Genomic DNA, 26716 nt, shown 5'->3' with positions numbered 1-26716 from the left:
TTTAAATGCCAATTGGGAGACAGTGTCTCCAGTGATAAGGGCTGCGAGCCAGGACTCCTGGCTTCTAGGCTTATCTATGCCACAGCTCCTCTGGAAGAAGCCAAGTCACTGTTATCTGTGCAGGTGCTTATCTGTTCCCCATCACTGAAATCCCTCTGCTCCTCACATAAATTAACAAAATTATCCTGGTGAGGGTAGGGAAGGGTCATATCCCTATTTTACATATGTGGAAACTGAGGCACAGAGAGATGACTTGCCCACGGTCATACAAGGAGACTGTGTCACAAGAAGAACTGAACCTTATCTCAAGTCTTAACCTAGTGCTTTCCTCACAGGGCCCCCCTTCCTCCCTTCACATCTCTGCCTGTCTCCTCCACTATTAAATGGGTACCCTAACACCTTCTTTACAGCTGTGTCAGGAAGCCTGATGAACATTTGCAAAGGGCTTTGGAAACCTGACCAGAATAGTGTTGTTTTTTAGTTTCACCCCTTTGTGGCTAGTTCTACACCTCTCGGAGCCTAAACCATCCCTCCCTCTCTTCTTGGCAGACACTTGTAGACATGTGTGCAGTTCCCCGAGTCACTGATCTGAGACGATTTGTTGCCTTCCACTCCTGGAAGCTCTTGCAGCACAAGACAAGACATGATGATCCCCTTCCTCCCCATCGCCATGCCAGAGGGTCCCCTGTTCATTCTCTTTTGAGGTACAAATACTGCACCCATCACCATGGTATCAGGGTACCTATTCCTCCCCCTTTCTTGAGGTCTTCTGTTTTTGCTTGCTTTCATTTGCACAGACTGGTGTATTGAGATCAAGAGGGCAGGTTCTCTTCTTGGCCATTTGGCACAAACCTAAATTCTATAGCAAAGTACTCGGTAAATGAGGTGTGTACGTAAGACTGCAGGCAGACCAGGCTGAATGCCGTTTCAATCCAGTTGCCTGATTACTTCCTTCTCAGTGGAGGGTTCTAGCTACAATACCAAGCGGTACCCTGAAATGAACTCTACATATTAGGACAGCATTAGGGACCCTTTGTTAACTGACAAGATGTTCACGGATGCCTCTCCTCCCACTGTAACCTAGCTGCATTTAGGCACCAGGGAGCCCGTGAAACGGGCTGCACAATAAATGTGTGAGATCGGTCCCTGTGGAGAAGGGGTGGCATTAGCCTGTGTGTAATGCAAAAGGGCAAGTGCCTTCAACTCTTCAGGTCTCTCTTGCTGTAATTAGCACTGATGAGATTAGCTCTGGGAAGTCCCTGATCTGAGAGTCTGGGTCAAAAGCAGAGAATGTGCAGCAGGGAGAGCAGAGACAAGGCAACGGATAAACTTTTGCATGGTTTGCTTGGAATTTACTGGGGAGCCAGATTTCTTAACTGTCCCTCATTTGAGAACCATGTTCATAGGATCTCATTCCAAACAAACCTAGTGTTAGCCCATTTTCCATGAACAGTGACTAACAATGGAGGCTACAGCGAATGTAACTTGATGCTAATCCTCCTGTATAGCTTAATTTTCAGAAATGGTTTGTCTTCCTAGCTCTGCCACTCACTCACCATGTGACACTGGACGAGCTCTGTTTCCCCATCTGTAAAAGGGGGGTAATTATACTGGCCCACTTCTGTGCAGTGCTTTGAGGCCTGTGGATGAAAAGCAGATCTTAAAACTTGGATGTAACTCTTATTTGCTACTTTTGTTCCTTGCATTAAACCTTTGCCATGCACTGAGGTCTCAGCAGAAGTAATTAGTATAACAACTAATCTGCATCTATGCTAGCATCTTTATCTAAGACTCTCCAAAGCACTTTATTAGCCCCTCTCCAATCCAGGGCTTATCCTCTTGTACAGTTGGGTAAATGGAGGCAGACGGGGGTTAAATTTATGGCCAAGGTCACAAAGGGAGCCTGGGGTGGCACTGGGAACAGAATCCATGACTCCTGGCTCTCATTTATATAATTTAATATAATATTTATACTGCCTTGTTTGTGTGTGTCTGCCAGCCTGTACCTGCTTCAGAAGACAGGGTGTCCAGGTCTGATGCACGTAGAGCTCCGGGGGCTAGACATCTCGCTGGGGATTGTCCAGCATCACTGCGCGTTGGCATGTGTGGGTTGGCCTGGGCAATAAGTGTGTGTTAGCAGCTGTCAGAACAGGTGTCTTGTCCCCCCACCCCACCCCACGCGCTCACTGTGCCCTTCTCTCTTCTGGCCCCCAGATGCGCACCACCAGGAAGGTGTCGGTGTGGCCGGTGGCCTTCGTGGGCGGCTTGCGTTACGAGTCGCCCAAGGTGAATGCCGCGGGAAAGGTGTATGGCTGGAAGACTGTTTTTGACCCCCATCGTCCCTTTGCCATCGACATGGCGGGCTTTGCTGTGAACCTCAGGCTGATACTCCAGCGATCTCAGGCTTACTTCAAACTGCGAGGAGTGAAGGGTGGCTACCAAGAGAGCAGCCTTCTCCGGGAACTAGTGACCTTGAATGACCTTGAGCCGAAAGCTGCCAATTGCACTAAGGTATGGACTCCTTCTGATATGTGGGATGCAAGAACCCACTCCCTTGAATCTATCTCTCAGTGCCCATCCAGTCCATTATCCTGTCTCATACAGCTGCTGGTACCAGATGCTTCAAGGAAAGACACAACCCCCCTCCCTCCCAGTGGACAGATATGAAGTAAAATACAGTGGGGAAGTTTTGTCTTAACCCCAGACACTTAGTGGCTGGTTTCTGCGCTGAAGCGTGAGGGCTTATCCCCCCTATGAATGTCTCTGCTAGCTATAGTAACTCTAGATGACATCCTTACTATTTACATGAATGCCTAATACTTTTTTGGTCTCACTGATGTCCCGTGACAGTGAGTTCCACAGATTAATTATGCATTATATGAAAGCACATTTCCTATATGAAACGTGCTGCCTTTCGGTTTCAGTGGGGGGTGACCTTTTTCCTGTATAGCAGGGAACACAAGAGTGAATTTGCAGCTATGCTCCTGCTTCTCTAAAAATGTTACAGGAAAACATGGATTTTAGAGGGGTGAATGAGGAAAAGAATAATGTCCTACATTATGCTGGGAAGAAGACAGGCATCTGTGTGGGGTATGGTGGCAGACGGGATCCAGGGCGGAGCTGAAGAGGCATGAAGCAAATGTTGTTGACTGGGAGGGTGGCATTGGACATCCTCTCTGCTGTTCTACCAAGAAAATGATGAGTGGAAATGTGTCCGAAGAGCGCAGGGAGATGAGAAGTGAGATCTTATGCTGGTGTGAAGGTCGGGCATGGGGGGAGAGGCATGTTGTGTAGAATACATTCCAGGTTGACATCCTCTAGAATGATAAATGAACAGGAAGCAAGAGGCAAGGAAATCCAGTATCAGGCAAAGGTTTCCTTACCAACACTTAAAGCCTGAAGCTGGTGCAGCAGTGGCTGCACGGCCTCTAGATATGCACACCGAAGAATAGCCTTTGATGTGAATGGAGCTGAAAGAATAAGGCCTTGTGTGCTGGAAAGCTGGGGCAAAGACAAGGCCAGCTGCAGTGGGACACACTGTCAGGACTTCATTTCCAGAGCAGGGAGAGATTCTTGTTGCTTGAGTCAGGATGCAAACGATGTGCTGTTGGTCAGGAATTGGCGAGGCGGTGGCAGGAGACACTGGCTGGGATTAGAAGATGGCTGTTTCTTTTTTGACATGGCAACGGCGATATCACAGGGACCCGGTTTTGAGCAGGAAACTGTGTGATCCTGACAGACTCTCAGTACTTCACGTGTCCAGCTTTGCCTCTCTGCTTCCAGCTGCCACTAGCCTCCCTTCTGCAATTATCACATAACTTATCTGCCCAGCATGGGGTAGACAGAGAGGAAATTCAAGAGCGGCAGAGCTCACAGATCTGCCTCCGTTTCTAAACACGGGAACTGAGTGGTTTGTATGCTATGCAGGGATATTGCCCAGTGAGGAATATTAGCAGGGTTTAGAATCGTTAGAAAGGGCAATGTATGTCTGGAAACTTTAACTTGCTAATGGGAACCAGTGAATCGCTCTGTTGTGACCTCTCTGGGGGTGTGGAAGGAGAGTAATTTAAGATGCGCTGGCACTGAGTCTCTCAGCATCACCACTAGTGGCTGTAGGCTTATTCAGACTCCACCCGAGAGGAATGATGGTCCAGTGATTAGGGTACCAGCCTGTGACACCAGAAATCTGGGCTCCATTGCCTGCTCTGCCACAGATTTCTGCTGGGATGAAATCAGGAGTTGGGTGTCTAAATACCTTTTTGAGGATCTTGGCCTTAGTGTGTCTGCCTCCATCTGTAAAATGGCACTTCTCTGCTTCACAGAGGTATTGAGAGGATGAATACAGTAAAGATTGTGAAGCTCTCAGCTACGATTTGTTAATGGGGGCCAGACAGACAGACAGCCCTTTACCAGAGATGCCTCCTTACACATCGCTTGTGTGCTGCTCTGGGATTTGTTTTTATCTCATCAGACTCAAACACACAAACTGGAGTGCCTGCAAAAAGCTTATTTATTGGCCAATAAATAAGTCTTGTGTTGCATGCTCTCCTTGGCTTAACACCTGCCTGAAAGAGGAGGAGTGAAAGGAAGAAGATTTTAACTGTGCGCACTGCAGGAATTTCCAGACAAAAGGAAGCAGGCAGCCCTGAAATCTCTTCCAGGAGTTGCAAACGCTGAGAGGAAAAAATGAAAAGAGAGCTTTCTCCATGGAGATGAGGTAGATGTGCTTCTCTGGGTGAGGCAGACGTGGTGTTGAATGGCTTGGGTAGCAATTTATCAGTCACATTTAATTAAATATCTAGAGTGGCTGCAGTTAAGCGCCCGCCTTCTACCCCTTCTCCTCTCTCTCTCGGCTGCATGCACCAGGCTCCAATCTCAGACTAAATCTGTGGGCTTGAAACTGTGTTGGGTGGATGCCAGTGAAGGGGGAGCCCGCCTGCTGCCTAGTGTTGGTCAGAAATGCTCTGCTACTGCTGAGGCAGAGTATTTGTGGGCAGAGCGAGCTCATATTAGATGCCATAGACATAATAAGTGTGATGAGCTACCATCAAGGCTACAGGCTATGAAGGCTGGGGTTGACAGGGAAGAGCAGAGCTTCCTTACTAGCATTTTAGGTGAAGAACAACACTGCAGCTGTTGCAGGATTTTGCACTAGCTCTGTGAAGAGAAATAAATCCTTTGCCTAGATAAGATGGGGAATCTGGGAATCCTGGTTCTCGCCATGTATTTTCCAAGATGCAGAAAGGAACTGGTTTCTTTGTGTTGTCACAGATATGAAATAGCTCAAACTGGCCCTAGGACAGAGCGCTTCCACTGATGCAAGCAGCAGGTGAGAGGGGCTCTTTGGCAATAACTTCCTTCCTTGTCAGATCTCCTGTGTTAGTGTGCATTGAATGCAGTGCTGATGGAGGGGGAGACCAGAGCTGCAAACTCCATTTGTATTCTCTCCCTCCCTGTGTGAGCTGAGCAAGTAAACCTGCCCTGGCAGATATACCCTCCCGGCCTCCCTTTCTGCTTGAGTTATTCCCTGGTGATAGGGAGGCTTCCTCAGCGTCTCACTGCTGCACTTATGTGGATGGATTGCAAATATCCCCAAGCTGAGAGCTATTTGATACTCTAGCTGCCAGTGGTCACACAAGGCCACCTACTCTTGCTTCTGACACCAGACTGGCTGAACCTGACTCCTTAATAATGAAGAGGAAAAGGTTGGAAGAAGCTGAAGCTCCTGAGGCAGTGGTTGCAGATAAGCAGAACTTAGAGAAATGTAGGCTTTGTCTGAATGGGGACACGAGTGCTGTCTCCTACTTCACATAAAGCTAAACTGCTGTAACTACCGTGCACCAGGGCAGCTTACCCCGGATTCTAGCCAGGCAAAATTCCTTTGGTACAAATAGTGCCTTTGCTTGTGCTGGTGCAGTTACACCAGCAGCTGGCCGAGCTGCGGGTCAGGTGGGGGGTATTAACTCCCTAGCATAGATAAAGCCTTTAGAACATTTTAGCCCTTTTTCTTTTCTGGGCCACAAATGCTTTGCTTGAAGCTTTAATTCTTGGCTCCGATAGGTTTCTCTGAACCTCACTGGCTGGGGAAGAGCATATATTCCTGTCAGAGTAACTATGGGCATGGTCACAGCTATAATAGGCACTGTCTGAGCTTTGCCTGGCTCATTGGCCTCTGGTCAGGATTTGGGGAATCCTCATACTATGTCAAGCAACATCCCATCCAAGATGAGCTATCCCCCTTTCAGTGCAGCTACTTGTGTGTGTACAAGCTTAAAAGCTGCCACTTGTAAGCATGAGCTGGAAACTTGCTTTTCCAGAGCAAAATATGCTGTCTTAGATGTTTGCAGAGGGAGCATGCTTTAAAATCTGAGCAAACAGCTGTGTAAATCTGACTGCGGGGGGGATTAGCTCAGCTCTAACGACCAGCCAAGAAGCAGAGAACTGCTTCTTCAAGTGGGCTGTCCAGAATGCCAGACTTGTCCTGGGCCACCTGCAAAAATCCCCTGCAATAGCTTCTGTCTAGAACCTTTATCCTGAGTGTCTGCTTTGGAATATATTAAGTTTGGGTCACTTAGGCAGCAGAGGATCAGACCCATCTCCTTTCACTTAGGGTTGTCACTTATACTTGTGCAGGGGTAGAAAATGCCACCAAGTAGAATTCTTTGTGCTCACATCAGCCATAGAATCTTATGCTTGCATTGCACTGGTGAGATATGCAACACATGGTGAAAGATGCGAGAATTGGGTCCAGGATTGTTAAATTGCACTGTGTGCTGGAGATTGAATTTGCTGGTGAAGTTTACTCTCTTTGTAATTCCTTGCTACAAAACAGTGAAACTCTCCTAAGGAGAAGAATCCTGCAGTGACAGGGCAAGGGGGTAGGTTATCAACTAAGTCTTTTCTTTTCACAGGTCCTCTGATTCTAAAACTCAAAATTATTGCCTGGGTTTAAATGCTGTAGCCCTGTGTAAGAGGAGATGCAGCTGCCAGTAATCAGAAGTGGATCCCCTTAGAGATATTTAAAGGGGGTGCCCTGACTGTGATTTGTGAAGTACTGTTCGAAGTGCCCATTGTGCCAATAGTCTGGCTTTTTGCTGTTGCTTCTGAGCATAGTAGTAATACAAATGTGAAAATAAGTTTTGAGACAGCAGGCCGGACTATAAAGGGCCTGTAGCCCTACTGTATTAATAAGCCAGGGTGTATTTTCATATATGATCCAAACCTCCTTGTATATATCAATGGAAATGTATTGTCCTCAAAGTTACAGACAGCTGGCTGAGAATGAGAAGCTGTTCTTGTACCTTACTGTTGCTCTGTACGAGGTGATAACTCCAGCTACCCTACTGAAGAGCATGGTATAAAGACTTAGGTAGGAGTTGTAATCATGGGCTGCATATTATTTTTAGTGGCCCACTAACCTGTTTCTGAAGCCCCTCGCAATCAGACATGGGAGGGGGAGGCAACTTCAGTATTTACTTTGATGAGTAAGTACTATAGAAATGACCCCTGCAGAGTTGCCATTGCAGTGCGCTGGTACAGATAAAGGCTAAGTTTTGACAAAAATGTTCCGTCCTCTGACAAAGTGGTAGGGAAAGCAGCCCAGCCCAGGTTCTTTCCAGCTGTCGGAGGCAGACAGCTGTATTAATGTTACAAGGATAGATTCATCTCTGCTGCAAGTATTGCACACCTGCTGAAACCAGAGCTGAATTTGGCCGGTAGGCTTAACTAGAAGGCTGTGAGTAACAGGGAGTCGAGTATTTAAGGATAGGCAAGAGGAAAATGCTGAATTCATCCAGTGGAAGCAAAATGTGCTCTTGCACGTCTAAGGAAAAACAAGCCAGCACCTTTGATTACAAAATGGATCATGGAAGCATGGATTAAACATGCAGTGTATTGTCATAGCAACAAGAGGGGAGCCCTCAAGGTAAGAAATATCAGTGCAAACCGGGTAAGAAAAGTAGGAAGCTGTAGCTCTCCAGGGACCTAACTGCTATTACAATTCAGGTGCTAGGAGGAGACGGAGTAACCTTTATTTTAGTGTGGGTACAGAGTGTAAACCAGGTTCCAACTCTGGCTGCTTAGGAATTTTAGCAGAGCAGCTAGAAATCTTTTATGATAGACAACTTCCCAGACTTAAGATTCTTTTCCTCCCTTCCCCTGCCACTTTTTCAGAGGAAAGTCTCAACCATCCTTTTCATTTTTAGAAATTCACTGTCAACAGTTTCAAATTAACTATTTTTTGTGCCCTATACTTATTTTGTATCCCGTTCTAAAGTTTATACCACACTGAGATCAGTGCAAAACTGCTTCCTAATCCTTTACAGCTGACCACTGGGAATAGGCTCAAATTGGGTCAGAGGCTTTAACAGCAGCAGGCTAGAGTTGTAACATGCTTGGGCTCTGCTTTAACTGGATGAATAGGGTTTCTTTAAACAGAGACCCCAACTCAGTTAATGGCCCAATGCTTAAGACAATGTCCTTAAGGCGGTGTAGAAAAGTGTAGGAACAGCATTTTCTGGGCTGCTGTCTGCACGGTACTATGGCCTAGGTGGAGGGCAAGCAGGGCAGTAGCATCTCTCAGGGAATTTCTACGCACCCCAAAATATGTACAAAACCGAAGGCTGGCACTGAGCGCTGTGTCCCTCAGTCAACCACCATGAAGCCAGTGTGGGATGCAAAGAAGAAAGGCAGCAGGTGCTAAAGAGATCCCAAAGCAACAGTCACCCAGTCTCTTAAGGGGATGCCTTAGAAGAATAAATGGACAGTGGACTGCAGATGTTGCTGACAGAAAAGCTCACAGTAGGACCCAAGAGCCCCCCAGCTCTGCTTTTTCAAAGGTATGATCCCCTCTGAGAATCAGGCCTAGTATGATTTCTGACCGTAGAGATGATGGCGGCCTGAACTGACGACTCAATGTTTCCTTCCTGTTACACCTAGTAGTTACAACAAGGAGTGTACAGAGCAACAAGGTGCCTTTCTCTTTTCAGCCTAGCTGCCTACTGCTAGAGTGGCTTGATACACAGCCACTGGGGGTATGCCTACTGTGCAGCTGCAGTGTAATAGTCTAGCTTAAGTGGAGACACATGCAATAGCTTTGACTGAGTGCCCATGCTAAAAGAGGCATGTAGCCATAGTGGCATAGGCGAGGGCTTCAGCCAGCTGTCTGAATGCACACCTATCAAGTTCAGGTGGCTAAGCCTGTGCAGGTGACTACCAATTCTGTTTTTAGCCTGCTGGCTCACTCAAAGCGGCTGGAAATTACACCTCCACTCCAGCCCAGCCACTCTGAGTCTGGTGGGTGTGTGGCGCTGTAAATACATACAAGATTTTTGATTCTAGAGTGATGATGGAACAGCCCCCCATCAGAGTGAAGAATGATACTCCTTCAGTGGAGTTGGTTGATAAATAGCTGGAAGGAGCAGGTTAATGGCCTGAGACAGCATACTGTCAAATGGGTAATTTTTGCACATGGTACATTTCAGAGTTCACTGGCCCTGGGCAAATGAAGCTTTAGGCAAACCTGCCTAAGGCTGTGAATGAGCCATTAGGCTCCAGGGTATGTGGTTAAATAGCACTCTTGGTTGAATGTGCAAGGGTATTTGTTAGCACAATGCAGAGATGCGGCTAATGACTTCTGTGGGCTTGGTTCAGATTCTAGTCTGGCACACAAGGACGGAAAAACCCGTGCTGGTGAACGAGGGAAAGAAAGGCTTCACAGATCCCAATGTGGAAATCTGATGCTGCATGGCTGAGCGGAGATCAAACAGGTACAATCTTCTGTATCTACCCAGAGGGAGGAGAGGAAAGAAAAAAGAAAATTTCCTGGAGAAATTTTTCAAGAAAAGTACTCACTCTCTCTTTGAGACGCCACGTTTGAGAGTAGAAGGTGTAGAGAATGGGGTGATATTTAAAAGGGAAATGATAGGGGCCAGAAAAGGAAAGTATTTAGAAGATGAGGGTGAAAAAGTCTTGAGTGATTAGTTGAGGAGGCAGTGAGAAGGAAACTTGAAGCTAGGAAGAAAAAGTATAGTGCTGACAGAGGGAAGGTTTAGAAGGAACCTTTCCACAGAGCTTGTACACAAGGCAAATTACTGCACAACAATCCACATTGTTAATCTGTAGCACACCACCTTGCCCAGCAGTAACGGACCACGTGGACCCCGCTACAGTGCACCTAAGTTCCGCTAAGCCATGCTCTGGGAATTTCAGAGACTGCATGCTCTACTGGGGCACACTGGCAGGACAGCATGGTGGAAGTCTGCACTGCCATTGATGTAGCTCCTTTTTGTAGAGAGGACATCACTCTCCAGGGCTCACATATATTCCTTTCACCAATACCCAGTGGCCTAGCAGTGACAGTCACAGAGCCATGTTCTTAGGCGGGCTAGCTCCGAGGGGCAGTAACTAGGTGCACTGAGGCAGAGAGGTAACGCACCCATTGGTTGTCTTTCTCTTGCAGAACTTGCTCTCATCCTGCAGGCTCCTCTACAGCAGCTAGCCAGACCCACGCAGCTGCCAGGACCACTCCTGACTTCCAAGTGTTTTAAACATACTGAAAAACAAGCAAGTTAGTACAACAACGAATTATACCTGTATCGCTCAGACTCTCCTGATCTTCCTCCTGGACTCTGAACAGAACCCGGCCCTCTGGAGACAGAGAAAAAAGCACAGAACCTGTAGCACTGACCTCACCTTCCATACAAGGTACAGAGCCTGCAAGATGCTTGGTTTGGAAGGAGCATGGGGAGGGCATGATGCACTCAGGAGGAGGCTCAGCTGGAGCCGTGTTCCAGACCACGGGGCTGGTTTCACAGCAAAGATGAGAAGCACCACAAGGAGTGAGACACTTCTTCTGGAGACACACGTATGTTGTATCTGTGTGCAACCGCCTCAGCCACTCTCTGGTTGTGGAGGGGACAGCTGCCCTCTGAGATGGCACCTTTGCCCTTAATTTTGAACCTACATTATTCAGTATTTATTACACTGCACAAGAGCGGGTTTTGGGGAGGGTGAAAAGCAAGGCAGGTAAGAGCTAACCAACAAGTAACTCTGCTCTTTTTCCAATTCATCCCCCTTTCATCAGCTCTATGGCTTGGAGGGTGGTCTGACAGATTTGACATACCTCTGCATAGGTGTAGTGAGTTGTTTACACCACCTGTGACCATGCTAAATTAACTGGAGGTGGGTCCCCATGGGACTCCTGCAGTCTAACCCCTTACAGCTTCAGAGTGTGGGTCTGAATCTTCTGGCTCAGGCCTATCTCTAGTGCTAACTTAACTGAGACAAGCTTTAGGTGTCGGGCTCTCAGCAGTGCGCACCTACCTCAAGAAGTGATGGCTCAGCATTTCACTAAATGCTGCTGCAGTCTCCAAGTCCCTACCCTAGGCCTAATTTCTACTGTAAAGAAGGTATCACGCAGCAACGAGCAAATCCACTTCCCTCTCTCCCCTTTCTTTAGTACATTTAGCATTGATTTTAAATAGGGTCCTTCAGCCTCAGTCCATTTCAGGGCCACATCATGCTACTGCTAAAAACCTGTGCCATGACATGCTGCCAATAAAGAGCTACTTGAGCAGCCTAAGAACTGCTATTACTACAGACGAGCACACAGTAAGATTGCCCAGCGCTGTACAGCTTCCCCTTCAGTGTCTGTGTTGCTCCAACACCTGACTCCATGAAGGATTGAAGAAAAAAAAAAACTGAGCAAAACAGTGCAAAATAACCTCACCCCAACACCTGAAACCATCTTGGTACAAGGCTTCTTCCTGCAGGAGGAAGTCACACAGAGCAGTCAAAAAAAACCCCACCCCAGTAAGTCATAGACACGAGAAGCAGTGGGCTCTAGTATCTTAGGTGGATGGATGCTTCTATGTCTGAGACTCAGACACACTGGCAGGATGAGACAAAAGGAAATAATCTGTTCCCCCTCCAGCCCCTTTTTAAAAATTGTTTTCCTAGATTGCTGCTTAGGTCTGGTCAGACATCAAAATCTAATCAACCCCCACTTCTGGAAAAGTCTGAAGCACAATTCACATGTGAGTTAAGGGAAAATGTAATCCTGTAAAGAGACTCACTTATTTTTTTAAACCCTTAACAGCATATAATTAAAATACATATAGACTATTTCTTGCAGAGTATTCACTTCAGTGGGCAGAAATCGCTCATTGGACTAATGACAAATCTATATTTCCTAATATTTAAAAAACAAATTGTTTGAATATTTTTTATTTTCCCTGGAGTAGTTATCAAAACAATCAGTGGGGAAAAATTTACTGTCTTTAGCTGATAAGGTTCTTTAGTTTCCATTCATGGAAGCCTTGCTATATTGCTTCTATGAAAACCTTCCTTTATATACAATGGCTGAAATCCAAACTGGATAGCAATGATTTTATGCAACTGGTATCCACTTGCATTTTGGGAACAGCTATTGGTAGCTCATGTAAAACAGTGGTGCTCTGCATCAAAAGCAGGTTTAGTCCACTATTATACAAGCCTCCCCAGTGCAGCGCTCAGTCTGGGTATTCTAAAGGAGGCACAAAGAGGTATTTTCAAAAGGGATACAAAGTTTTCATGATACTCAAGTTGTTTTCAACGGATGTCCTAGCTGCATGTCTGTTTGTTTATTATAATAACCCTGCTGGATTGCAGCCTTCCATCCTCTGTAGGGAACAACTCCCCGTGGAATGCAAAGGACTAAGTCCTAAAGACAACCCTGCAAATTCAAATACGCTCCACTCTCCTTGGAAAGTCGGCTACTGGAACCTAAGCCTTTCCAGCTGGTGTGGGGGTTGTGGCCCCGGAGAGCAGAGGTACAGATTCTGTGGTGAGACAGGCACTGGTTGGGACGGAGGATGGAGTGTATTACAGCTGCACTGTCTGTTCTCAGTTTTAATTAAACTGTATTTAATTTGTTAAATAAAATTAAATATGGTTTTTAACAGTTAAAATTCCCTTGAAATAGATTGTTTCTGCCATTGCATCTTACTCCTCATCTGTAAGTGGGGTTAAACTACTCCCATAAGGACTGACTTGACCCCTCTTATAAGGCTACTCAAAGTCAGTGTGTGTTGGTTGCAGGAGAGATGACCAACTCTTGGACACAGCCAATTCCACACTGACAGCTACAGTATGTGTGTGTGAGGGTATTTAAACTATCTTCCTTGTACATTAAGTGGGGAAAGAAGCTGAGCACATTTTCAAAGACAGCAGTGGCTCTTCTCAAAAGCTATAGGCCTATCATTGCAATTTGAGCATAGCAGTATTTGAACTGTCAAAGAGGGACCCTTCTGAAGATAAATAATGCTAACCCTTGTTCATGCAGCATTCCCCCTGAGGTCACCAGATGGGATTTGGGCCCCTTATGAGATGGAGTAGTACAGCCTATAGCCCTTTGCCCACCAATACATATTCTTTACCATGTAACATACTGACTCTAAAGCAGTGGTCTACTTGTCCATTCCCCCTTCTGAACCTGCTCTTTGGAAGGTTCATAAGCTGCCTGAACTCAAACGCTAGTTCGACGTGACAACAGTCCTGCTCTGGCGGCGGCTGACAGAAGAGAAACACAGGTAACTTTAGAAATTGCTTAAGGTTTTTTTTCCCCACAAAAGAGAGAACCTCAGAATATTAAAAATTAACATCCAATCTGGCTTCCACTAATGGAATAAACCAAGCCTCTTCTCTACACAGAAAGGCTGTTTCAATTCTCCTGAAAGCCCAGCAGAGCATTCTTCAGGTGGTTTTTCTATTTACCACAGAAATACCCTTTTAAATCAAACACGAGATGCCCACATCAACTGTTAGTCTCAGACAGGGGCTGGGCTCAGCTCAGTTTAGAGGGTCCTTGCCCTTGGATTGTCCATTACATCACAGCCACTGATTCAAGCTGGAGGCCAGCTGTAGTGTTGAATTTGGAGTGCTCCATGTCCCTTGATAAAGACATGGACTCACCTCTACCTCCTAAACCTCATTGCCAGGGAGCAAATCTTTTACACAGATCTAGTGGAAGCCAGTCTGTGCTGCAGGTGGTGCTTCCCCACACATACACCAAGGAACATCCAAGATGAACCAAAGGGGGAGGCAGCTCTCCTGCTCAGTCCATATAGTGGGTCCTTCCTAGATAAGGCAGATCTACGGATTGTATGATCCGGCCTGCGGAGCGCTCTTCAAAAACGATAATCTAGGGAATAAAGAGATTGGGGATGAGGTGGAGGGGGGGATCCTTTTAAAATTACAATCAATGGCCCTTCCCTCAAGGAAATATTTTTCGGACTTGAAAATCAAGCCTGAGTTTGAGGGGGGCAGGGAAGGGAAGTAGTAAAATGGGGAATTTAGTAGGATGCTCCCATTGAAGGGAATGTGGTGCATATACCAGCCCACGGGTTCCAGTGTGTACCCAAACCCTGGATCCTTATTGTTACTCTATTTAGTCTCCCATGATTTGACACCCTGGCCTGCACTAAGACTTAGCAGCAGTGAAGAGTAAACATTATAGACACCGATCCCAAATCAGGTGGTCTTGCTTTTTATTTAAGTTATGTTGCCCTTCTATGTGTATATGCAATACTGATCCAAAGCCACGATGCACCACAGCTGCTCTCTTGTTCTGACAGCCAAGGAAAACTGCAACTTTACTGGAATCCCAACCTTAGATAGAGCTAAACCCCCAGTGCTTTGTGTAGTCAGATTAAGGTCAGTTTTTAAGGCACTGTGCATTCCTCGCTGTCCTTAGACAGACATGAGTCAAAGAAGGATGTTTTTAATCAAGAGCCTCTTACCTCATTGTTCCCAGGCTGTAGCCACGTTGCAGGGAGGTAGAGTGTTTCCTGGGGTCCAATTTTCCAGTAGCGTCCTAGGTTCTCTCCATTGATGAACACAACTCCTTTTTCCCAGCCCTAAAATAGACAGCACAGCAGCGTTACTGAACAAACTTCTCTCACAAGCCAAAGCACCCACTCCCAGAGCTAACCCACTGAGACACTAATATTCTTTCAGGCCACCTGCTCCTAGCCATCACTCTTCAAGGAAGTTATAGAGACAGATTTTAAACTCTCACATTCCACTCCAACCCTGCCACTCTATACTTCCTTACCTGCGGAGATCTATCGCTGTAGCTATCCCAACTCCCATCTGCTGAGGGCAGTGACCAAAAAAACAAATTACTTGTTTTGCAGTAGCAGCTAGCGGCCTTAGTCAGGCATCGTGGTGCCAGATGCTGTATGCAGCCTCCATTACTACAGTAATTCACAATCTTTAGTGTGTTTATCCTCAACACCCCTGGGAGTTGTCCCAGTTTTAGAGAGGGGGAACTGAGGCACAAAAAGAATAAGTGATTTGCTCACAGTCATATAGGAAGGCTGTGACAGAGCAGGAAAATGAACTTGCTCTTCCCAAATCTAGGTTAGTGTAATCATCTCTGGACCATTCTTCCTCTCACAAAACAATTGCTCCTGCCTCAAAGATCTTACAATTGGAGTAGTTTTAAAAATAAGTCAACACTACTGTCTGTCTATCTGGTATACTACTGCCCTCATCAGTGTAGCATCTGAAGGCCTTCCAATAGTGCATTGCACTGTACCTAACATCTGTCATGTGCAGTTCATTCTCTCAGCCTTCCCAGGGGCTTTGGGCTCCTGTTGGTATTGCAGAGCCAATACAGCCAAGGGAATGACAATGAACAAGAGAATCATTAGCTGGGTTCTAACGGCAAGGATAGCTGCCCGAATGACAATGAGGTTGGATATATGTAACTGGGGTGGTGGCCTCCAGCACCTCATTACCCGGTGCAGATGGAGTTGGGGCAATTCTCTGGATCCTGTCAACTCATTTCTGCTGCAGATGTCTGAGCCCTGAGGCTCAAAGTAATACTTCTAAAAGCAAATGCTAAACTGTCCAAGCTTTGCTCTTCTGAATAGGCCAGATTGCAACAAAGAGCAGGTTTATTAAAAATAAACAAACCCCACAACTTCTCAAGGCAAAATATCCTATCCCTGAGAGCCTCTTGGAGGTCTTCCCCTCCCATTTCCTGCACTCTTTTCAAGCAACACTTTATACTATCCATATACTTTGTCCTCTAAACTACACTGAGACATGAAGGGCATTAGTTAAGAAACAATTAAAACAGCGCCATAGAGATTGCGCTGGGGACTGAATAAAATACAAAGAGGAAGAAGTTCAAGACTTAACAATACACACAGCACTTTTATCTTCAGTGCTATACACACACAGCACCACCATCAAACCACACCTCTGATGGAGGTCATGCAGCATCATCCCCTTTTACAGACAGCACAGAGCAGGGAAATGATTTGCCCCATGTCTCACAAGACTCGGGTACTTACAGCTCTGTGCTCAGGGCCAGTAGTCCTTTGCTACTGGAAGAGGAATTGCACCTAATTTACAGTTAGCCCTGCTCATTACTAGCTCTGCCTGGATGCTGTTAGATAGGCAGGCCAGAATCACCCTCAGTTGTCGTAGCAGGGCCTGTGATGATGGAGGCCCTGTTAGTGCCATCTGGCACCTTTAGGAGTAGACTTCTTGCAGCCTCCATGGGTAGCTTGCTTTACCACAGACCAGTGAAGAGCGCTACGTGCTGCCTGGGCTTGCCCTCCAGCATGCTGGTGCTGTTATGCTAGGGTCTCTTTTCAGCCACATGAAAAGAAACAGATGGTAACTAAGAGACTCACCTCAAGTTTCAGGAACGTGTCCTGAGGCAGATACTGCACTTGCAGGTTGCCTCGGAAGAACGCAGGACCCACGGCGTAATCCGGGATCGTGCTCCAAGCAGTAACACCTCGCAGGCTGTGAGGGAAAGACAAACAGTTAACAGAAGGAAAGCAACTTCCTGACAGGCAGTATTCATGGGTCTAGGGCTGGCCTTGGAACCACTTCAAACAGGAGGCCACTGTAGAGGATTTACAATGAAGTAGCTATTCACCTCCATGCCTGAAATGTGAAGTACTTGCTGCCCACTGGCTTAGGGATGAATACTCAGCATGCTGCATGAGGACTTGGCTGTGCATTCAAGGCAGGCACCTGGCTACCACTTTCCTTACTTCCAAGTTAATCCCCTTGTGATAGAGGTCTTGGTCTTCACCTTTCTGGGTCAGTAAGGTGAAGGTCTCCATTGTGAATGCAGTGAGACACAGATGTGCTGCCACTGCTTTCTCTGCTTTGCAAGTGAAAAATCCCTGCTTCAAACTCATCCATTTCTGATCTCTCAGATCACACTGGCTGTCGACCAGTTTCCTGGTGCAGTTCAAGGCGCAGACATTAAGCTATAGGGATCCATCCTGGGTATTGGTGAAGTGCCCACTGCACTCCCAAAGTGTCCTTGTAGCAGCAGAGAACAGATGGGATACTGTCAGACCTGATTTAAACTCTGGCTAGGTAAGTAGTCCGGGACAGTGCATTCTTAGTGTGTGTCTGTCTACACTGCAAAAAAAGGTGTGTTCTTAACTCAGGTTAGAACAGCAGTGAAGGCATGGCAACTCAGCTTTTCACCTGGGTTAACAGTTTAAGGCTATCGGAGAGCCTGGGCTGAACTTGAGCTGCTAACGTGAAGAAGAAGCTGTGTGGGCATGTCTTCATTGCTATTTTAACCCAAGAGCTAATGACAGTTAGCTAACTCAAGTTAAGAACACACTTCTTTTCTTTTTCAGGGGGAGAGGGGAAATGTAGAGAGCAACACTGATGGGCTCATGGCTCTGGAAATCTCTTCCTCTATTGGTGTGACAACATCAGAGTCACTTTTAGGGTATACTCAGAGGCTTATCTCCACCCTGAGTAAGTGGCATGAGAGGCAGTGAGTTTCTTCTGAGGTTTAGGAGTTGAAGTTGCCTTTGATCTATTTCTGCTCTTTGTGTTGTAGAATGTTTTTTAAAAGACAATAAACATGCCCAGAGGCTAGTGATATGAAGCAAAACACGAAGCCCTGTGATCTAACAAACACTTCCCTGGGAAAAGTTGTTCAGACTTCACAGGTAAAAATGGGTCTCCAGCACAATCTGGCCTAATGCTGAATGCTTTACTGGCTGACCTCAGGCACTCAGATAAAGTGTCCTATGGAAACTCTGCCCCTCCACAGTTTAGAGAGTCTGCAAAAGTCCTTCCTCCATCTCTTCCAATTTAGGCAAGCCTTCCAGTGTGTTTATCTAGACTTCTCTTGACAAAACTAAAGCGCCAGTTCAGCAAAGCACTTCCGCATGCTCAATCAGGGCCTAGATTAGCCACATCACCCTTGTGCAGCCAGACTTGCCCCAGGTACATGTTACAAGACTAGGTTTTAAAATACACAAAGCAAAAACCACCACCCACACTACACCTACTGCACAATTTTCAAAGGCTCCTAACTCAGCGAAATCAAAAACACCTTCTTCTGGAACAAGAAAGGACACTGCCACCTTCAGAGAGGACTACCTGACGGCGGCTACATTTCACCTTTCGGACCCCACTATTCACATTATAGAGCTGTTTAAAGGTTTTCTCCAGCACTAAAGTTTTTTTTTAAACTGCACACATACTCAAATCTGCTGAACTATTTCAATTGCTCCTGCTTCAAGTTTTACCTTACCTTGTTTGTTTTGGGGGAGACACAAAAACTGTGCAAAATGCTGCCAAAATTAAGTTTCAGAAAAGAAATAAACTTATGAGTAACTAAAAATAGGGACTGAGCATGGAGACAGCCACACAATCTTAACTACCATAGGGGTTGCAATTCCTCTTAGACTAAAGATTGTAACATTTTATATCAATATTAAACCCCACAATTTCTAAAGTGCTTCTAAAGTTGTATATAAAAAACCCCCACACACCTACCACCATAATGCAGCCACCTCTGGGGAGAAACACACCATGTGTAACAATCTGCAGCATGACAATGGTTTAGGACACAAGATCCTTCTTCCAATTTTTGAACCAAAACTCCTTTGTCTTGAGAGCACACTACAAACCTATTTGTTTCCTGTCTTCACCATCACCAAAGAACTACTCCTAAACAGGAGGCAAGTCAAGTTTTCTAGACCGTGACATCCTCTGTGTAGAATGCTATGGAAACCTAGACCACTGTATTTAGCATTTAGATATTACAGTGATCAGTACTCTAGAAATACCTTAGAAATTCCCCAAATCATAGGATGCAATGTTATGATGGCCAAATGTAATTACATAGGGGGAGCTTTGGTTAGGACACTCAGGTGAATGCTCTGCTCTTCTGAGAAGTATTGCAGGATCTTTATTGCCCTCAAGGAGATCAGGCCTCAGTTTTAAAGACGCAGCCCAAACAGCTCCCCCATAGGCCCAGTGCCCCCTAAAACTATATTGGGTCAGTGGATCAGGTATTAGTGAATGCCACCTACTAAATCAAACACATCACTTCCACTAGCATTGGGTTTTTGGTTGTCATCTGCCATCCAAGTATGAACCAAGTCCAATCCTGTTTAGCGCATGAGATTAGAAATCACTAACTGAACCAGCATAGATGCATCATGTCTATTTTGGAATGCATAAAGGAAGGGCAGCCTTCATCACATCAGGGGGGTGTTAGCAAGTTATTGTGTACGCTCCAAGTTTGCATCATTTCTTGCCTTCCGGTGCCACAGGTGTGGTGCGGGGGGTGGTGATGAAGCAGAGAGAAAGGGAGGAGTTTAGGAATTCCACAAGAGCCTCAATACCTTATCAGAACATGCTCTCCCCAATCCCGATCAGCAGTATCCCTGGATTCAAGGGAATTATTGACCTAGTACAATATGAATTCTGCTCTCTTATAAGCCTGGAACAATCCCATTATCAATACAGCACACTTCGGCTTCCCACTCAGTGATTTCTACCTATGATGTTTTATTGCTAATGGTCAGTTGCTAGTAACTGCTCATACTGCTGGCTAATCTTGCTTTTATGCCTGCATGGCAGCTCACTCGCTTCTATGCCTTTGATTGGGAAAATCCTTCTCTAATGACCCTACAGCACAAGGCTGGCGCACACAGCCTGTCAAAGAGAATCCCTTGCAAAACCCCCACGTAGAATATTTAACACTGCTTGTTATAGCACTGCCCTTAGAAACTCTTTTTTTTAAAAAGGGCTTACCACTTGGTCATCAACATTTATTTCAGATCAGAATTAGAAACTTTCTACCTTTAAAAAAAACCTAAAATGTAGTTTAATTTGGAATACAAGAAAGAAGCTGCTGACATTATCTGACTTAAGATGAGAATTATTGGAAAAAAACTGACTAGAGCAGGTGTACACATGGCTGCCATCTACTGGACAGAATAAGAACACAATTGTGTGTGTGTCAGCCCTTAAGTGTCAACCACTAACAGATTCTCTCCTCTGGCTCAAGTGGGGGAGTGTGGGGGGGAGGGCGCCTGCAGCTTTCCAGCAGAAGTACTGGGGTTTTATACCTTCTGTCACGGTTAAGTTCCAAGTGCCTAGAGCATGCAGCAGCATGACAGCTATGCAGTCCTAGAGCCTTACCAATTTGTTATATTATTCGGTGATACTAGCATTGCCACAACAAACTCTTTTGAGATTTCTGGCAGGAGTCCATAAGGTGATCTATGCATTAAGAGTTTGTTTTCAAGTGTCTGTTGCTCAAATGACAGAAACCTGATTAGTTACTTCTCCAAGATTATTTTCCTTAACACTGAAGCACACAATTTAAAAACATGAAATAAGGGGAAGCCATCTATGTTTGGAGCTTCCTGAAATTACTCCCCCCTCTCTATCCATGGAGGGAGTGTCTTTTGCTGAAGTGTTTAGTAACCCCAAATTTCTGATCCAGATAAAAACCTGAACTTCTACAAAATTCAGGAGGGTTTGGATTGGCTACATCTGTATAGGCCTGATCCAACACCAATTCAAGTAAATGGCAGTCTTTGCATTCCATTCAAATAGGGGTTGCATTGGACCCTGAATAAAAGTGCAATAATAAGTGTTGCAAGCTTCTGTACAATTTTAGTTGGAGTTATCGGCGTGAAGATTCACCAGGTGCTGCCTTTCTGGCACATGTAACTGCTAACTAGATTTGCACAAATAATTTGGCCGAGGTGCACAATGAGGAGGCTATCCATATGGCCTCTTCATCTGCACGGATAATTTAGATATTTGTACATCTCTCTCACAAACCTTTCCATGAAGCTAGGTTTCATCTCCAGACTGTAAATCTTGAAGTTCCTCAAGGGGATTTTATTCAGGAAGATGTCACCAATTAAGCCTGCAAGAGCAATGGAGGTAATAAAGAGTTGAGAAGCAACTAAGCTGACGGATCCTTCCTATTTCAATAGAAGGAACAGTGGGATATGAAGAGTAGTCATGCTCTGCAATGGAATTAGAGCCCATGTGGTCCTATTGCTCATCCAGATGAAGTGGGGAATGTTGTCACACTTTGGCCTCTCCTCTCCATCCTTTGCTTTAACTCACTAAGATAAGAAACTCCCTCCCGACAGAAAGCACTGTTGGCACACATAGTACATTGATTTTTTTATTTGGCTGCCCTCCATCGCAGCCCGCAACCCACACTGGCTGCCTTCTACTGCCTGACTACAAAGCTAAATTAGCCACGTACAGTGAAATTCTTGCGTGCCTGCATACTGCTCAATCCACCACCCAGGATTTTAGCGTTCGATCTGGAATGTTTGTTTCTGAGGGGTAGGAACCATTTTTATGTCCTTGCTAAAGCTGGATTTAAAAAGAAGCCTTTATCGGAGTTCTCAGGCTCCTGCCCCAGCTTGGAAGGAAGGAGAGAACTTAACCTACCTTTCTGTTGCTCATTCAGCATAAGTCCATAATTGACACGTCCGCAGTTCTCTACCAAGAGCCTGAGCTGCCTGAAGCCCTGCAAAGAATGGATCAGCCTCTGCTGAATCAGTGCACAGCCAAGTCCCAGCTCAATCATGTTGGGCAAAGAGAGAAATCAATGGGATCATCACTCCGGAGGGGCGATTGGGGGGGGGGGGGGGAATTTGCACCAGTAGCTTTGGCAGCTGTTTACTGTACTACAAATTACTGAACTGTGCCAGTGATACCAGGTGCCAAGCTGCAAGTAACTATCACTGAGGATAGTTCATCACTTATGAAACGGTAATATTTTGCTGTTAAATGTTAATGCATTGTGAAAGTGAAATGGTATGTAGAGCCACAAACAGTGTGTGTCGAACGCCACACCGGCTTCCACCACACAGCTCTGCCCACGAGTCACAATCCTGATCTTCAATATTCCCACCCACTCACCCAATGTAAGCCCTTGGAGCCACTCGCAACTCTGCCAATGCATATCTACTACTGGACGTACTACTCATACAGCCAAACTGTTCAGTGGTTTTGTGATGCAGGCTGTGCGAGCTCAGAACACAAGTGAGACCTATCCGACAACTCATTTCACTTGTGACCTAAGAAAAAGTAAAAAGACTGAAGCATGATTTGTGCCTAGGAACGTACAACCTGCGTATTCTGTTCCCTCTCATGCCTGGCCGCAGTTTGTGGGTGTGGCAGGAAGGGGATTAAATTTAGTGCATCATCTGAAGTGAACCTGCAGCCGGGAGTTTTGTAAAAGTATTTCCCCATCTCAAAAGGATAACGTGGTATTTTAAACCACTCTCTACTCCAGCTGTGGAGTCATTTCTGCTTTGAGTACAACAACTGCTCTGACTCTCATCCTGCTGCTTCCCTGGTTTGAACGAAGCTGATAGCAGACATACTTCAAGGCTCTATGCATTTTGGGGGGCTGTTTTGGGTTGCAATTCTATTCCCTACATACCTCTTATGAGTGGTCTCACATTACTTACCTGTCCTTCGGGAATTGACAGCTCCACAGTGTTGTAATCAAGGTATCCAATGAACACAGTGTTAACGAAAACCTGCAGGAGACAGCACAGCAGACAAGCAGAATTCCTAAACCGTTTCAAAACGCAGGTACACTAGATAAAGGATTAGGGCCATAATGGGGGAGGAAGCATTGTCTAATGGGAGTCAAGACACTTGGGTTTTATTCCCAGGTCTGCCATTGACTCATTCTGCAATGCTGGGCAAATCAAGGCATTTCTAAAAATGCACAGTAATTTCCTTCCATTAACTTCTGAGGACAGATCTGATCAGCTGCGGGCTATTTGAGCTGGTATTATTGGAGTTTAAACAGACTTGGACCTTGAACCTGGGATTTAGACAGGCTGGAGGATGGTTATGAATAGCATAAGGGAATCACAATTCTGCTCAGGGAAAGCCTACCACCTTGGTTTGCGGCTGGCCTATTTCATGCCCAGCTACCACAGCCAAGCTGTTTGCCTGTCTGTAGAGTCAGAATCACAACTGCCCTGTACTCTTTACCTGCGCTCGGTCCCGGACGTGGTCCCTGGAATGCAGTTGCCCTCCGCCAGAGATGACCGTCTCATAGAGCGTATACCCATAGGCCTGCCCATTGCCATCATTCACTGGCAGGTTCTCCATGTTAACTGGGAACTCTGACTTAACGGGCTGCAAAGAAGGAACAAGTAACTACAGAGGGAGACAATGTGGGACAGGAGACAGGCTGCACATGGACAGCCTCACTCAGCCAAGTAGCTGCTATGTCCCACAAACCAACATTTACACAAATCCTACGCGGCAGCTGCCTCTTGGAGAGCAAAGAGCCTCAGCTCAATGACCAATTTCAATCCTTCCGACACCATCCCTACTAGACAGGCATTACTCCTTCATCAGATATACCTGTTCCATTATGGCTATTTCATAGCTTCCCTTGACAACCTGTTCCCTTGCCTAAGGTTCTGAAAGCTTCTTCCGTGCTGCAACTTAAACCCATTACTTCTTGTTCTGCCTGTGTTGAATATTTAGAGTAATTGATCCCTGCTTTCTTCATGTCGGAGGTAGTTTTGGTGTAATGGCTAGGGCAAGGGGCTAGGAGGCAGGACTCCTGAGTGCGATTCCTGTTTCTCTTGGTGTGCAACCTTGTGCTAGTCTCTTGACCCGTCCTGTGACTAGGAAAGCATTACTATCCGTATTTTAACACTCCTGGGGACTAAGGCACAGCGGGATTGTGGAGGGTTCTGTAAAGCTCTGAAGTGCTCAGACAGAAGGAGCTACGAGTGCAGAGTATTGCTTAAATGAAGAAGGTGACATAATGGGTGAAGCACCATATTTGCAATGCCAAGCATCTCTGAAACTACAGGTTCAAATCCCAGCAGCCCCACATCTTCCTTCTAGGTAAATAAATGGGAGTTCCATACAGCGTTCTGTGCTGAGGTCTTTCTGTTAAGACCTTAAAACACAGGTCTCCCCCTCCCACCTGGTGACATTAAGGATCATGTAGCATTTCAGCGAAGAAAGACTCTGGTATTCTTAGCCAAAAGATTCCATCTCCTCCCCATTCTTGTCCAGCATGTGGTAAACAAACTGGTTGACTTCCTTCACCCCAGAGGTGGCTGCCTTTCAATGCTGCTATATATACACAAAGTTTTTGAAGCACTTTGAGATCCTTCAGAATACGATTATATTATTTCATAGTGCAGTGTGTTTCTTGGCACAGTCTCCAGCTGCAAGGGCAGTACCTACCTCTACAATAGATGGCAGCACCTCCCACAGAGAGACATACTGCTGCAGCAGGACTGCGCCATATGCTGCTTTGTCTGTTATCATAGGAGGGAGGGGCAGAGGCTGCCCTACAATGCAGAAACAAGGCAGGTGTTATTTCAGTTCTACTAGACAGATGCTACAGAACACGATAAGGGGGTTTAGGGGCCTCCCTGATTCTACCTCTGGACCACAGCTCTGTGTCTGGAAAGGTCTTTAATCAACCTCCCTACGGGATCAAACACAGCACTGTATCCACCTCAAAGAGAGCTCAAGCAAAACTGAAGGCTGGGCCCAGGGTTGGCGTATTTATTCAGCAGTGAGAGCTACCTGTCCAAGTCCAGAGTGAATAGCATGCAAATAGGATCTGTACAACAAACGCATCTCCCCCAGATTTGCATTTGTTTTAAGTTTGCTGGCATGACACACTCCTGCTGCCTGTGGAGACTGTTAAATGCATGTGTCCTTCCCACTGCTCAGAAGTCAGCTGAAAAGCCATTTCCGTAACAAGATGCTCTACATCCCTGGTCCTCCCACGCTTCAGAAAATGCTTCCAACTAATCAGCTGGACACATTTGTGCAGGGAGCAGTGGGGACCCTTGGTGGCCAATTTTAAAGCTTCTCTGGTATAGCACAGGCCCGCATTTAAGGGCTAGAAAAGCAGCTGTGAGGTTGATCATCACCTATGATCTCGGTGAAGAGTCGACGGAGTTTGAAGAACTTTGACGTGTAGTCTCCAGCCTCTGTCAGCACGGCATCGTAGTCTGGAAAACAAGCATGCACCTGTCACAGGGCATCATCAGCTTTAGGAAAGTACTCAGTACAGAGAGAGGTCAGAGCCAAAGAGGTAATATGTTTATCTCAGGTCTTGTTAACATTAAGGAAATCTGCATCAGTATAGCTAGGTCGATGTAACTATACCAGTGCAAAGTTCCTTAATGCAGACAGAGCCTGAGACATTGCCCCACTATGTGGAAAGACAAGTACTTAACAGTAAAGGGGTTGTGAAGATGGGAATAAAATAAAGAGCAACAGCTTCGATCCCATGCCTACTGCTGGTATAGTAAATGTGTATGGTCAAAATCTGCTTCCCACATTCACTTCTAAAATGCCCTTCTGAAGTCAAGGGCATCAGTGCATTAAAGTTTGAGGACACAATAGGGCCATTCCTCTCCCATATGCCAGCACCATGAATTCTCCCATTATGCTTTATGGCTTTTCCCCTGCCTCATACAACTGGCTGACAAATAAAATACATTCTTTACTGTTGCCAAAAGCCAAAGATGAGGGGAAGAAATAGGGATGCATGTTAAAGGCCTATGTTTCAGGTATGAAATCTCTCCACTTCCTGCAATCACAGGCTCAAATCACAGCAAGCTCAAGTCAGTCCTTCTTCCATCCAATATAAATACACTGAGGATAGTACCATGCAGTAAATGGACAGGGGTCCTATCTGCTTTGCACAGTCCCAGGCACCTTTCCATAAGAACACAGATTTGCCTTAAGGTCTTAAGCCAAAATTTCCTCTTCTCCCTCACTCCTGTATTGTGTTGTGCCTGTTGCTCTTCTCCCCAGAACTGGCTGCACATATTGTGGGTCCCATTCTGCACCTGCCCTTAACTCCATGTAAGATAAAGTCAATAGTTTTGGTGATCAACTTCTGGGATGAAAATTGCTGTAAGATACTATTCAAATTGTTAAACGTCAAAGCCAAACAAAACTGTTTTGGTGATAGAGGTCTCAGATGGTCTTTCCTTAATCATTAATTGAAAAAAAGAGAAGAGATGCTATGGAGAAAACTGCACCACTTGATGTTAACTATGTCTTTATCTACCCCAGAGGTTTCTAACTCAATTCATAGCGAAGGGTTCCCTTAAGTACTGGAATAGGACTAGAAACATGGAGTGTTAAAGGAAACCCCTTTGTCACAGTTACACTATCTTCCCACGTAAGCCGAGATCAGGGTCTTTCTTCTCTCCTGTTTGGGTGATGGTACCATGTTCAAGGTCTGTCCTCAGAGACGGCACCTTGATCCGTCCAAAAAAAAAAAAAAAAAAAAGTGATGGGCATAGAGCTTTTCATCAGCTGCAGCTGGCCCAAAGGTCATGCCCCTGCTGCAGGCTTGCAATGGGAGCACAAGCGAGGCAATGAATGAAAA

At 45.8% G+C, this 26716-nt stretch overlaps 2 protein-coding genes across 5 annotated transcripts in view; one reads left to right on the top strand and one right to left on the bottom strand.

Moving 5' to 3' along the window:
* Positions 1-13056, top strand: part of B3GAT1 (beta-1,3-glucuronyltransferase 1) — a 71369-nt gene extending 58313 nt beyond the window's left edge. For all 3 annotated transcript variants that reach the window (XM_067564314.1, XM_067564306.1, XM_067564323.1), the window contains 3 exons: positions 2215-2511; positions 9652-9767; positions 10460-13056. In XM_067564314.1, the coding sequence (XP_067420415.1) occupies positions 2215-2511; positions 9652-9738 (384 nt within the window). In that variant the 3' untranslated portion in view covers positions 9739-9767; positions 10460-13056. The remainder of the gene's footprint in view (positions 1-2214; positions 2512-9651; positions 9768-10459) is intronic.
* A 123-nt stretch (positions 13057-13179) lies between these two features.
* Positions 13180-26716, bottom strand: part of LOC137163864 (beta-galactosidase-1-like protein 2) — a 41207-nt gene continuing 27670 nt past the window's right edge. For both annotated transcript variants that reach the window (XM_067564266.1, XM_067564275.1), the window contains 9 exons: positions 25242-25322; positions 24541-24647; positions 23320-23466; positions 22782-22853; positions 21754-21832; positions 21124-21211; positions 16686-16800; positions 14778-14894; positions 13180-14179 (listed from right to left, as the gene is read on the bottom strand). In XM_067564266.1, coding sequence (XP_067420367.1) covers positions 14093-14179; positions 14778-14894; positions 16686-16800; positions 21124-21211; positions 21754-21832; positions 22782-22853; positions 23320-23466; positions 24541-24647; positions 25242-25322 — 893 coding nt within the window. In that variant the 3' untranslated portion in view covers positions 13180-14092. The remainder of the gene's footprint in view (positions 14180-14777; positions 14895-16685; positions 16801-21123; positions 21212-21753; positions 21833-22781; positions 22854-23319; positions 23467-24540; positions 24648-25241; positions 25323-26716) is intronic.

This window comes from Emydura macquarii, unplaced genomic scaffold (assembly GCF_026122565.2).
Source record: "Emydura macquarii macquarii isolate MOO-44397 ecotype Brisbane River unplaced genomic scaffold, CSIRO-AGI_Emac_v2 contig_312, whole genome shotgun sequence".
Lineage (NCBI taxonomy): Eukaryota > Metazoa > Chordata > Testudines > Chelidae > Emydura > Emydura macquarii.
This window is presented reverse-complemented; position numbering and strand designations above follow the sequence as displayed.